Source organism: Lissotriton helveticus, chromosome 7 (assembly GCF_964261635.1).
Source record: "Lissotriton helveticus chromosome 7, aLisHel1.1, whole genome shotgun sequence".
Lineage (NCBI taxonomy): Eukaryota > Metazoa > Chordata > Amphibia > Caudata > Salamandridae > Lissotriton > Lissotriton helveticus.
Genome location: NC_136068.1, coordinates 393124690 through 393138036, shown reverse-complemented (window position 1 = coordinate 393138036; position 13347 = coordinate 393124690). Strand labels below are relative to the sequence as shown.

Sequence of the window (13347 nt, the reverse complement as noted above, 5' to 3'; positions counted from 1 at the left end):
CACCCATTCACCTTCTTCTAGTCCGGTGTCTTTCACATTCCTTCGCCTGTTGTAGTATTTTGCGTAGACAGCCTGTGCTTTCTCCAAGTTCGCCTGAACCACTGCGGGGGACCATTTGCTCGTTATGGTTTTCTCTTTCCACACTCCTTTGTCCTTCGTGAAGGGGTCACGGCCCCTCAATATTTGGAAGGGGCTGCATCCGGTTCCTGTGGGGGTAATTCTGTACGCCCATATCATGTGCCATATTTCTTTCTCCCAGTCCTTGTTGTTTGATATCGCCGCTTGCACAGATCCCTTCACCACACTGTTGAAACGTTCTACCAGTCCATTTCCGGCTGGGTGATAGATCGATGTGTGTCTAGAGATGATGCCGTTCCTTTCCATAAAGCTGGTCCATTTGTCTGAAGTAAACTGAGGGCCATTGTCACTCAGGATAGATTTGGGAATGCCCTCTCTCACAAATGTGTCGTCCAAAAACCTTAAGATAGTCTCTGTGTCCATTACTTCTTCCACCATCACTTCAGGCCATTTCGAGTATCTGTCGATGAGGACACACACATACTTTTGGATACCTTGCCCATCCAATATCGGGCCCAGGATGTCGATGGACAGCTCCTCCCAAGGGTTCTGTGGGGGGTCAAATTTCCCCAGCGCCGGCCGCAGTGGCTTGAGTGTCTTGTCCGCTCCCTGACAATAGGGGGCAATCCCTGACATACTGTTCAGTTCGTAGGTCCAAGCCTGGCCACCAGTATCCTTGCTTGACCCTCAACTTCGTCTTGCCTATCCCCAAATGGCCTTCATGGAGTATCACCAATAGTTTTGGAACTATGCCTGCTGGGGGAATGACCTTGTCTCCCCTATAAACAAACACTCCTTGATCGTCCATGGACAAGTCTTCCCTGACCTCATAGTACATCCTTAGGTTTTCGCAGGTATGTTTCTTTTCTGGCCAGCCCTTTACTATGCATTTTTTTTTACCTCCTGCATGGTCTGGTCTTCACTGTAGGCTTCACTCCACTCCTGGTTGCTGATGACCTTCTCCTGGTCATCCGTTAGGGCCACCATCTCTTCCCCACCTGTCTGGTCCTCTTCTCCGGGTTCCATGGCCGCCGCCCTGCTTAGATAGTCTGCTACTTTATTCCGACTGCCTGGAATGTACTCAACGTCATATCTAAATTCCAACAGCTTCAATGTCATTTTCGAAATCCTGGGGGTGGCACTCGCATGTCCACTGGAGGTTAGTACCTTCACCAAGGGTTTATGATCCGTTTTTAACTGAAACCGTGTGCCCCACAGGAATTGTCTGAATCTTGTCATTGCCCACACAACAGCCAGCATCTCTTTTTCAATGACACTGTACTTCCTCTCTGTGTCGCTCAGTGTGCGAGAGGCAAAGCTCAGTGTTTCCATCACTCCATGTCCTCGGTCCTGCATCAACACCGCGCCCAATCCTTTATCGCTGGCGTCAGTCGTGAGTATGGTGCTTCCATGAGGATCGTATCCTTGCAGGGGTATGGCTCCCACAACGTCTTTCTTTATGCTCTCAAATTCCCCTTGTGCCTCTTCCGTCCAGCAGAACACTGAGCTCTCTCTTGTTAGTTTCCTCATGTGGTGCGTTTTTGTTGCGAAATGCTGCACGAATTTACTATAATATTCTGCCATTCCTAAGAAGGACCTGACATCTTCTTTGCTGGCGGGTGGTGGTACTTCACAAATCACTTTCACATTTTCAGTCTTGGGTGTAATCCCTTGCACTCCGATTTCATGCCCTAAGTAGGTCACTGATTCCATGCCCAGGCGGCACTTTTCCCACTCCGCCGTGAGGCATTTTTCATCTAACACTCTCAGCACTTTGGTCAGTTTTGCATCATGGTCTAACCTGTCTCGCCCCATCACTAGGATGTCATCCTGGAAGTACTGGATGCCGTCCATATTCTTAAATAGTTGGTGCATCAATTTCTGAAACACCGCTGCCGCCGATGCTAGTCCAAACGGCATGCGACGGAACTGGTAGCACCCGAAGGGGGGTAATGAACGATGTCAACCTCCTGCTCTCCAGGTGCAGTGCGATTTGATGGTAAGCTGAGGTTAGATCGATGGTTGAGTACCACTTGATTCCTCTCGTCTTGGCCAACATTTCTTCGATCCTCGGTGATGGAAACTTCTCCACCACAATGTTCTTATTCAATTCGCGTAGGTCCACGCATAGCCTGACCTTCCCGCTGGGTTTCATGACTACTACAAATGGCGCCAGCCACTCGGCGCACATGATCGGTTCGATGATTCCTCTTTTTTTCTAACTCCTGCAGTTCTTCTTGCACCGCCTCTCTCACTGCGAGGGGCACATTTCTCACTTTGTGCGACACTGGCGTGGCCCCTGCCTTGAGGACAATTTTGTGTGCAAACTTTTCGAGCCTCCCCACCGTGCCTCCAAATACCTTGGGGTACTCTCTCTTCCACTTGTCCAGGTCTGGCCAAACTTCAGGTTCCATGAGTAAGATCTGCTCTTTACCTCCTGGGTCCAGTTTGATGCCCAGGTCGCCCTGGTCTAACCATCCCAGCACCGATGGTCCCTTTTCAGAAATGTACAGTTTGCAGTTGGCACTGCGTCCTCTGAATTCGAACTTTAACGGCCTGAAGCCTACCATGGGTATGCGATCTCCATTGTATGTGACTGGCCTTATGTCCAACCGCTCCAGGTCTGGGCCTAAATGTGGTTTGAAGGTTTCGTTCCACACCGCTCTCTGGACTATGGTGTAGGGCGATCCAGTGTCTGCCACTATACTGATTGGCACCCCTCCGATCGTCATGTCCAACACTGGCTTGGTTGATCTCTTGTTGTCTACACTTAACACTTGGTCGTAGATACAGAGTACGGTGTCATCATCTTCATGGTCATTCTCCTCCTGGTCCTCTTGTCCTTGGTCGATATATTTAACCATGCTCCAGGAGGACTTCCTGCGGCATACCTTCTCGTAGTGCCCTACGATCCCACAGTACCTACATTTGGCGCGAAATGCCGGACACTTCCTGTCATATGCTTCGTGTGCCCAGCTTCCGCATCTATAGCAGGCCTTCTTGTTGTTCCCCGTCTGTTTTCCCGGTGGTCCTGGATTCCCTTGCCACCTGTTCGGTCCCTTCGATGTGGGCCCTTTGCTTCTTCCGTCCTTCCGGGGCTCGTCGTCTTCAATTCTGTTCACCATTGGACTTGCAATGGTCTCCCTTTTCGCCGCCTCCGCACACCTTCGCGCCAATTCCGCTCTCTTGACTATGATCATTACCTCCTTCAGTGTGGCGTCGCCGCTGGCCCACAGCTTGTCTTGCACGGCTGTACTCGTGGTGTGCATCACAATTTGATCTTTGAATAATTCATCTTGGAATGTATCGTATTTACACGTGGACGCCAACTACCTTAAGGCCGCCACGTACTCTTCCACTGATTCCCCTGGTTGTTGCTTCCTTTGCTGGAAGTTGTATCTGTCGATCGAGACACAAACCGCAGGTTTGTAGTATTCGTGTAAGTCATCGATTGCGTGGGCATACACATCATCGTCTGTACTTCCCCGTTGCTTGGGTACCAGATTTTTGAAAATCCTGAGCCCCTCCGGGCCTAGATTATGTAATAGTATCCGCTTCTGCCTTTTGCTGGTAAACTTTTCATTGTATTCATCTTCTAATACTTCAATGAAGTTGTCAATATAGTCTCTCCAATCTTCCCACTTCATGAGGGGTTCCCCTGGCTTGGGCAAAAATTGCGCGGGGGCCGTCGCAGACGCTGCTTGTGCGCACATCTTTTCGCGCCTTTCTGCAGGTGAGGTCCCACTGTGGCTTCCGGGGCTGCCCGGTGCACTGTTTTCCTCTTGTTTCTCGGTTTGCAGCTGGGGGCTCTCTGTTTCTGCCCCTTCACTCTTCCCTGAGGTCGCCAGCGCTCCTGCCCCGGTTGTGTTATTCAGTGGGGTGCCCTGGGTGGTCTTTCCCTCTGCACGCTCTTTTGCTTCCTTCCCAGTGCCCAGTCAGACTCCTCCTTGGGGCTATGGGCTCTGCCGCGCTCTCTAATAACCACTTTGTCTATGTGGTTGCTTACTTACAGGCTGATGCATCGGTTGGTGTGTCTGGTGCCTGGTTCAAGACTGTATCCTCCTGTGTGCTGTTCGTTTTTTTTCTTCTCTTTTTCTTCTCCTTTGGTCTTCATCCCGACCTCGTCGCCATTGTAAAGGTACTAATCCTTCTCAAATACAACAGGACACTGGTTGAGGAGGTACTCTGTTTAATAAGCAAAATATTCTTAGAGAGCGCCGAGCCGGTAAACCTCCGTGCTCCGACACTCACGCCTTCTCACTGGGGATGCGCGCACATCCCTAAAATGGCCGCCGGCACGTCGCGTCATCACGCGACGTGCGTACACTAGAACGTCAACACTACACCGCCAACTTAAGGCTATGTCAAAATTGTATCCTGGTAAGATGTAACCATAGAAACATTGAGGATACGAAATAATATTGGCAATTCAAGTGATTATATTTGGTATGCCTTAAAGGAATCAGAAGTGAAAGCTTGTGGAATAACATCAAAAGTGCCTAAAATTACTGTAATCCGCTGTCCAGCAAAAAGGTATTTGAGCAATGGTTAAAAGGTAACTCTTGAGAAATAGGGAATACCCGCTATTACAGTAATGCTGAGCTGTAATATTTGGTATGCCCGTAGAAAAAGACAGTGAAACCCACAAGGAAGTGTTACTTATGTTGGGGGGACAAATGTTAGCAACAGAAAGACTCCGTTGTGTGGAGACCGCGCAATAAAATACAATAAACAAAATAAATAAACATGCATACCACCCTAGTAACATTCTTAAGTATCGTCCATGGAGGTAGCTTTGAGTGGGGACCTTGGATTTTCAAGCGAATTACACCATGTTCAAGCACTCACCTGTACTGTGCCAGGTCCGGTTCGGTAAAGCGTCCACCCTGGGCATGGTACTGTATGGCACTGAAGACACACAGGAAGGCAGGGCACAGGCACTTGAGCATTAGAACACAGACAAGTGCCCGGCGAGAGAGCTGAGGGATGCAGGACAGGCACAGCTCGGGGCACGAGGAGGACACGTCACATCACAGGACCCGGTTGTACTTAACACTAGAACATAGCAGAGGCTGCCGTGGGACACTACTGAACTGCCTATAGTGCACAGACAGGTCACACATAACACGTCAGGAAGAGAAGAATGGAAGTAATTACCATTAGAGGAATGTCTCTTAGCCACGGCTCTGTATCACGTGTAACGCACGTGACGTTCCAGTTCCGCGAGTCACGCTAGGGTTACGTCCATTAAAAGATTCAGGAGTTGATTTCGCTTTAGATGAGTAGGAACAAACCATTTAATGCGTGGAGACACGGGGAAAGCAGGTGCCGGCGTTGTATGATAATACTTGGTATCCCCTTTGAATCGTGTGTCCCCTCCTCTTCGGCTGTCTTCGGAGAATAAATTCCGCCCGAGTAGGATAGACAGGGCAGCAGGTCACTGTTCAGACTGCTCTAGCGGATACACTATTCAACGGGACACCAAACTCAACTCAGGGTATACATCTCCCGAACCTTGTCTAATACAGCATCGGGTCATTCATCATTGCTGCTAAACAGCACACAGGCAGAAAAGCGCGCCTAATGCAACGAATAAACCGTGAAATAAAGGACAATGAAATGACTGCATCGACATAGTGAAAGCACGGAAAATATCTGACAGAGGAAACGGAATCAATTAATGAAATAGCCTAGAGAGGAATAGAATTAAAGAGAATGGGAACAATGGCAGGAGATAACATAGAAGGCTACAAGGGGAGCAAGCTTTGGGAAAAGCATTAGATTTCGCCTATTTGATTACCAATATAAGAAGGTTTTTATTGACAGTTGTAGCTTGCTGAGTAAGGTAAGGTAAGGTAAATTTTATTATGTATAGTTAATTAAAACCAGTACAAAACATTTGTATTTAAAAATATTTCTTAAAATGTAATAAAATATGTATAGTCGTTATAATCGTCAATGTTGCAGTAAAAGACCAAAAGTAGTTATCTGGCCGTCTTTCCCGAAGCCAGAGCGGCATAGGCACTTGGGGCCCAGTGGCCGTTTGCTAGGTGCCTGAGTCAATGGTCGCCAATGATTGTAGGTTTGGCAGTCTTTGCGCTATTATTGCCAAGAACTTGACGTATCTGCAGTTTAATTTAGTGTTAGCAGGGTTCAAGCAGGCGAGCACCGCTTGCCTTCGCGTGGTGGTCCCTATCTGCTTGAACTGGTCGTGTAGGAGCTGTCGGCGGGCTTGTCGAAGGTCTTCACAGAGACAGGTCATGTGGAGTATGTCTCCCTTTGCTAGATTGCAGAGTGGACAGGCTTCATGACTGTTGCTCCTGAGCCATGGTGGTAGGTGCTCTCTGCTGGGCAGGATCCCTAATCCATATTTCAGGAATTTCAATTTTATAATTTTTGAGTGACCCTGACCGAAGGAAGCTTGTGGTTTCAGGGATTTGTACGTGTTTAATGTCATCCATGCATGATTTCTTTTTGCAAAGGTGGCCTTATCCTCTTGTAAGGAAAGGGATTTGACATTTTTCCAAACTGCTTTTTTGAACGGGTTATGCCCCAGTTGCATGTCCCAGAGCGCCGAGGCTTTGACGGCCCCCAATGCTGCCTTCAGGTAGCAGCGTGCCTGGGATGCATCCCTGCTTGCTGAGTAGTTGTACAATAAAAGTTACAGAAAGTCTGTTAAAGTGTACTTGTTTATGTAAATTTTGAAAAATGTAAGGGGGAAATAATAGAATTAATTAATCTAATAGCAATATATGTTTTTAAAGGTGGTCAGACAATTTATGGGCTCGGTACCACCTCACCTGCTGCACCATTCAAATTATGCCCCTAGTGCCTGCAAGATAACTGCATTTATGACTGACAGTTTAGTAGCAAAATATAGCAATATTTGGTGTTTAGAGGAGTAAACTCACAACTAGGTTAGCACTGCTAGTACCCAATATATATGCACAAGGTAGTTCAAGGCGAAATATATGATCTAGAGAATCTCTAAAGGTGGCAGTCTAAGACAACTTTGTAAAACAAATTGGCGTTCAAGATTCACTAACAAGCTAATTAAGATCCACACAGCAGTGATTACTATTATATATCAGCCCTTTATACACACCGAGCTTGGCACAATTGCCAACCAAAAGGCAATGGCTCACAGGCATGCAGAAGTGTATAGAGGCGGAAAAAGCAGTGGCGGCTGGTGACATTTGAAGGTGGGGCGGCATAAAAGTAGGCTTGGAGTGTTATGTCGCCAGTAAGCGAAGCAAGTAGGCCTGATGGACAAAAGCAGGGGGTGGGTCCTCTCCCCAAAATTGTTTTTCAAAGAGTGGCAATTAAAAAAAAGTTTCACTTACCTATGCCGGCCGGTCCGGTCCCACATTGCATCTGCTTCTCTCTCTGTGCCTCGCAGGAAGCAAGCAGCCTCCCTCCCCTCCCCTAAGCCAATCACAATGCTGCAATGGCATCAAACAGATGCCACTGAATGACTGGATCTCTTTTTTCACCTACTATGTCTGGCAAGGCACACATGCTTGAACAGAGTTTCAAATGTCCATGAAATACATCAATTGATCTTTCGGCGGATTGACTATTTTTCTAAGATTGAACCTCCCAAAATCATTGTTAGCCTGAGCTTTACAATTAGCCATAAACTAGAGATGAGCAATGCCTTTACTGGCACAAATGGAGGTCCTCTTGGACTCTCGAGCACTAGATGGGCAAGCTTTTGTGTGGCTTGGATCCACAACCCATGCATTAATAATATGTGGCAAGAATTAAATACAAAGCATGGACCTTTGCTCTAAAAGTAGAGAGATGGCCAACTAATTGCTGAATTACACAACGTGAAACTAGAAATTCTAGAATCAATCCCAGCTTCCCTGCATGGCCAAATTGTGTAATACTAGGCAAATATGTTATTTAATTGTGCCTTCTTGTACTTCATTATTGCATATGAGAGAATTTTGAAATATGTACGTTCAGGATCATTGCTGTACAAAAACATCACATTTAATATAATAGACTACAATGTTGCATCATTTATAATAAGAATGTAGGCCACGAATGTGGTGCACATGACTACTGACTTCCATCTTAGTACACTAATGGTATTTTCGTCTGCGGTATAGAGGGCATGAACATTCATAAGCTCAAGTTTAAACACCATCGCCTTTAATAAATGCATCTCAGCTCAGTAATATGACCTTGATGTACTAAGGGGGAAATTATTTCACATGTTACAAAGAATATACTTTTGTTTTAATTTTAAAGATAGTTTATCATATTTTTACGTGATGTCTGTTCAGGGTCGGACTGGGACACAAAATAAGCCTGGGCACCAAAATAAGTGTCCCTCATTAGTGAATCAGAAAGCCAAAAAAAAAGTGGCTCATTTTGTCAAATTGGGACAGTTTTGAACTTGTAAAGACATGCTGCATAAATGTTTTGCAAACTCTTGCGGATTTTTCTTTGCTAGTCACTAACCTTTGGCTGTGGGGCTCTGACCCGAGCTCCGCTGTCCTGCTGCCTGCTCCTCGCGCTGTGAGCGCGTGTGCCCCGCTTTGGACTCGGACACTCTGCTGCCGGACCTGGCGCTGTGAGTGCGGTGTGCCCCTGCTGCTAAATTGCCCCCCCCGCCGCCGCCTACACGGACATCAAGCGGCTGCCGAGCGGGGGGACCACAGTATCCAGAAGGACCTGGGAACTTTCACCCGCCCACCCACGCCCACTTCGGCGCCTCCAGGTGCTAAAAACATCGTTGTGCCCTCCGCGTCGCGGGACGCGCCGGGCTAAGCCCGGGCAAAGGGCGGGCCCTCTGTGGCCCTCAGAGGCCTGAGGAGACTGGTCTGGGCCGGTCCCCCTGGCTGACTGACAAAGCACCTCAACCGTTTCGGAGTAAGCTGTTTTATATATTCTCTTGCCAGGGCACTTGTCTCCCTTTGCATTCCAATGTCTACCAGTGTGTTAAGTACGGCTGTGGCTGCGTCTGAAAAGATTGGGGGCTTGACGAATGGAACCCTGGACAAATATTTCATTAAAACCTTTGATGAAGGTTCCAAGGAACAATTTCTAGCAGAACGGCGGGCTGAGCGGCGCCGTTCGATTGACTGTATTAAGAACAGGACTTTGTCAGAGCCAACCCCTGTTGTTAACTTCGATAATGAGCCCTATCCTGATTCTATTAATGACAACTCAACCTCAGAAAGTGTGCCCCTCTTGCTCAGAGAATGCCTAGCACCTCCTACTGGCCTCAATCAAATCGTTGTTGGCATCTCACCCCATAACACTACTGTTATACCCAGTGCATCTAAGGTGATGATTTCACCAACACCCAGGCCTGGTAAGATAGTACGAGGTAAGAACAAAAGGACTTCGCAACATAAAAACTATGGCCCACCACCAACCAAAAAGAGACGTAAAAAGGTGGAACCAAATAAACTGAAGCTGAGCCATTCTGATTTTGGGAAGAAGCTTAGGCTTACAAGTACTAATGTCACATGTAACACAGCTGCTGCGGAAGATGTAGGAATTGTCTCAGCCTCCCCACCTCTGCCACCTGTAATACATCCAGATAATGAGGTTATCATCGATCTTGACCGAACGGTCGATGGGGTACAACCAGTCCATACCAATAATCTATTGGATAGTATTGAACTTATTGTGAGAAGCTATACACTAGCAATAGTAGAAAGACTAAAAAGTATGGAGGTTAGACTAGGGAGAATTGAGGCAGACTTGGGAAGACAGGGTAATCTCATTGGGATATCAGGAAATAAAGAGTTAACAACAGTAGTAGTCCCTTCTCAAGCTAATACACCTGCCCATAACCCCCAAACAGTAGTCTCTACAGCAGTCTCTATAGCAGTACCATCTACCAGCAATACACATATCAATATGAAACCGACTGCACCAATAACCACCAACCACCCACCTATAAAGTCAACACCAGTATTCAAAAACCCCCACATTTCAAATACAAATCAGTCAATAAAATCTATAACAAAGCCGATCGCAAATTCTAACTGTATTCCTGCTGTTTCTGTCAGTAAGCCTGTAAGGGATATGGGTATTTCACCAATCGGGACACTTAGAACGGAGGAGGAAGGTTCTAAGTACCCCAGGAGGGCTCAAGGCAGGAGGCCACTTACAGAACTTCCACCGGAAGCTGCACCATACGTGGTAGTCCTCACTGGGGTACCAGAATTGTCTGATAATAAGCGGGAAGGCTTCTTTCAACTGAAGAACAAGATAATGCACTGGTTGACCTTATATAGGCCAATAGCTAGTAACATTAATGGCGATATAGTTCACGTCCGTCGCCTACAGTGGTTAGGTGGAAGACCAAAGGATATTGGGGGAGACGTGGTTGTAGTCAATTTTAGGGATCCAAATGCAGTCCAATATATACTAAACTGGCCACAGGGCAATGCTAATAACTGTATCATGCCTCGCCCCTTAACATACTTTTATCCAAGATCTGTAGTATTTCCACCACAAACTACATATAGTCATGCTTTCTCCACCAACTACCCTTCAAATATGGAGAATGCCAGGAACTCTGCTTATATGTATCATTCAGCACTACCTCCAGATACATCTGGGTGGAATACCATACCCCCGAGATTTAACACAACAGCACAAAGGAGAATGGACCATCTCATGCCATTCATGCCACTGGAGATAACTAACAGGTACGACATATTCAGTGGCCTGGATGATTGCGATTGAAGATTAATGAACAAAGGGGAAGACAGAGGAGGTGCATCCATTCCTAAGATAGATGGAGCCGAGGTGGGCAAAGGGAATGGAGCCTCTAGGGAAGTTAGTCTTACTACTGCACCCAGCTCAGCAGAGGAATCATTAAACCTATTCCATCACCCCCCGGTATGAATCTGGAATCCCTGACTCGCATAACGATTCTAATGGAGTGAGAGAGATAGTGGAGTCATATCCAATAAATTTACTGAAAAAGAAATTCAACCTAACAGTTCAGTCAAGACAATAATGTATGATTCAACTAATAATTCAGACAGTGTCAGGGAAACAGAGACTATCCCACCCAGTATCTGCACAGGCAGAGTCATTTTAACTAGTACCCTAGCTGAGGAAAGAGAGATAGTGATAGAGGGAATGCAGGATATTGGCCAGAATCAGCCGGGGCACAATGATCTTCCTGGGGAAGCTCGTTCAAGGGGCACTAAGGCCCACAATGTATTACATACACATATGGGGGGACAGTTCCTGGCATCCTGGAATGTGGCAGGCCTCAAGAATAAAATGGCTTCAAGGGAATGGGCCACCTTCATAGATAATTATTTGATAGTTACTATGCAGGAAACCTGGGCAGTGGAACCACAATATAAACAACGGTACCTTCAATTCGCGATAGCGGCAATCCACTCCTGCAAGGGAAGACCTATGGGGGGCCTGACAACTTGGGTCAAGCAGGACGACAGATATACAACATCTCAACTCATAACCGATTCCAAGGATATACTGGTGGTCAAGCTTAAATCCCCCATTTTTGGCGAATTAATCATCTTTAATGTATACGCCAGGGGAAAACCTGGGGGTAAAACCTCAGAGGTGGTTGAGGCACTGGGACACTATGTAAGAACATGGAGGGGAGGCGCTAATGTATTAATATGAGGAGATTTTAATTGCTCCTTTGAGCCTCTGGATCATAGTGACCTAGAACTCACAGAGGTTGAAGACACTTGTTGGCAAATTCCCCCATTAAATATACCCCCAATAAAAAGGTGTACCCAAGCAGCCCTCCAACTTAAGATCTTTAGTCTTGGAAGCGGGCTAAGAGCAGTTAACGGGAGAACGCGTGGGGATAAGCAGGGTAATCCCACTTTTAATAACGGCTTGAGCACAAGCAGAATCGACTATATATTAGTGAATCTTGAATTTTGGTCCTCTGTATGTGACATGACCATAATTCAACGAATAGAGAGTGACCACAATCCGCTCAGTCTTGAGTTATTGCTCTTAAAGGGAGAAGTAGCTCTGAAAGACAATAGAATAGATGACATTGTCATGACAAATGACACAAGGCGGTTAAGATGGGCTGAATGTCTGGGTAGTCCTCAGTCTATTAACGAAATGGAAGCTTTGGTCAAAGAAGCAATTGTCGAAATACAGGGTCAGTTATCTTATGAAGATCGCGACACCAGGGTAGTCCAAATACACTCGACCCTTTTTTTTAAACTGGGTAAATTTTTTAGTACTTTAAAGAAGAACCCTTCCGGCAAAGGAAGGCGGAAACCTGACTCGTGGTACGACAAAAACTGTAGGTCAGCATATAAATCTCTAGCGCTAGCAGTGCGATCTACTGATAGGGAGGCTATACAGGGCGCTAGGAAACACTATATAAGAACGCAATACGTTGCTAAAAAAGCCTGGGACAATAAATATTGGGATAAGCTGTACGAAGCAAGCAAGCTTAGAGATATGACGGGCTTTTGGCATCTTGTGAGGTGGGGAAAGGGGAACCAAAAACCTCAGCCCGAGAATCATGTCCCCGCAGAAAGATGGATAATGTATTTTAAGTCCCAGTTTGCTAATTTAAATACCGCACCCACAGCAGTTTTGGACTTCTCCAGCTGTTCCAAATCTACAAGCCCATTAACGTTCACAAAGAAAGATGTGGAACATGCCCTTAGCTTAATACCTAAAGGTAGGGCCCCGGGCCTAGATAAAATCCCAGCAGATCTTTTCTTACACAATCAAGAAGTCTGGGTCCCCTATATAGAATTGTTGGCTAATGCCATTGCGAAAGGCACTGCCCTGCCGGATATCTGGCGGGGAGCCGAAATTATACCCATTTTTAAAAAGGGGGACCGTGCTGATCCAGCCAACTATAGGCCGATTAGCCTAATTGCCTGCATTCAAAAGGTTGTGGCTAGGATGATACTTCTTAGGATACAGAACTGGATGGAGGAATCGGGAGTCATGTCTACTTTACAGGCTGGCTTCCGACCCTCTACCAGCACTATTGATCAAGTTTTTAGGTTTTCCACAATATACTGGAAATGGGTGACTTTAGGGGGCGGTACACTCTATGCAGCCTTTGTCGACCTAAAGGCGGCCTTTGATCTTGTCCCTCGAGATAGGTTATGGCGAGCGCTCTATGAACAAGGCATGCCTCCTGAACTGCTCGCAGTCTTGATTAAATTTCATGATAATAATTATGCGCAGGTGAGATGGGGCAACCAGAGCCAGGTGACCAATAGTTTTCCAACAGCAAGAGGTGTTCGGCAAGGTTGCGTGTTGGCA

General features: G+C 46.6%; 1 protein-coding gene across 1 annotated transcript in view; it reads right to left on the bottom strand.

Moving 5' to 3' along the window:
* Positions 1 to 5224, bottom strand: part of EDEM2 (ER degradation enhancing alpha-mannosidase like protein 2) — a 217711-nt gene extending 212487 nt beyond the window's left edge. The window contains exon 1 of the mRNA XM_078652241.1: positions 4927 to 5224. Coding sequence (XP_078508367.1) covers positions 4927 to 5027 — 101 coding nt within the window. The 5' untranslated portion in view covers positions 5028 to 5224. The remainder of the gene's footprint in view (positions 1 to 4926) is intronic.
* Positions 5225 to 13347: the final 8123 nt, after the last annotated feature.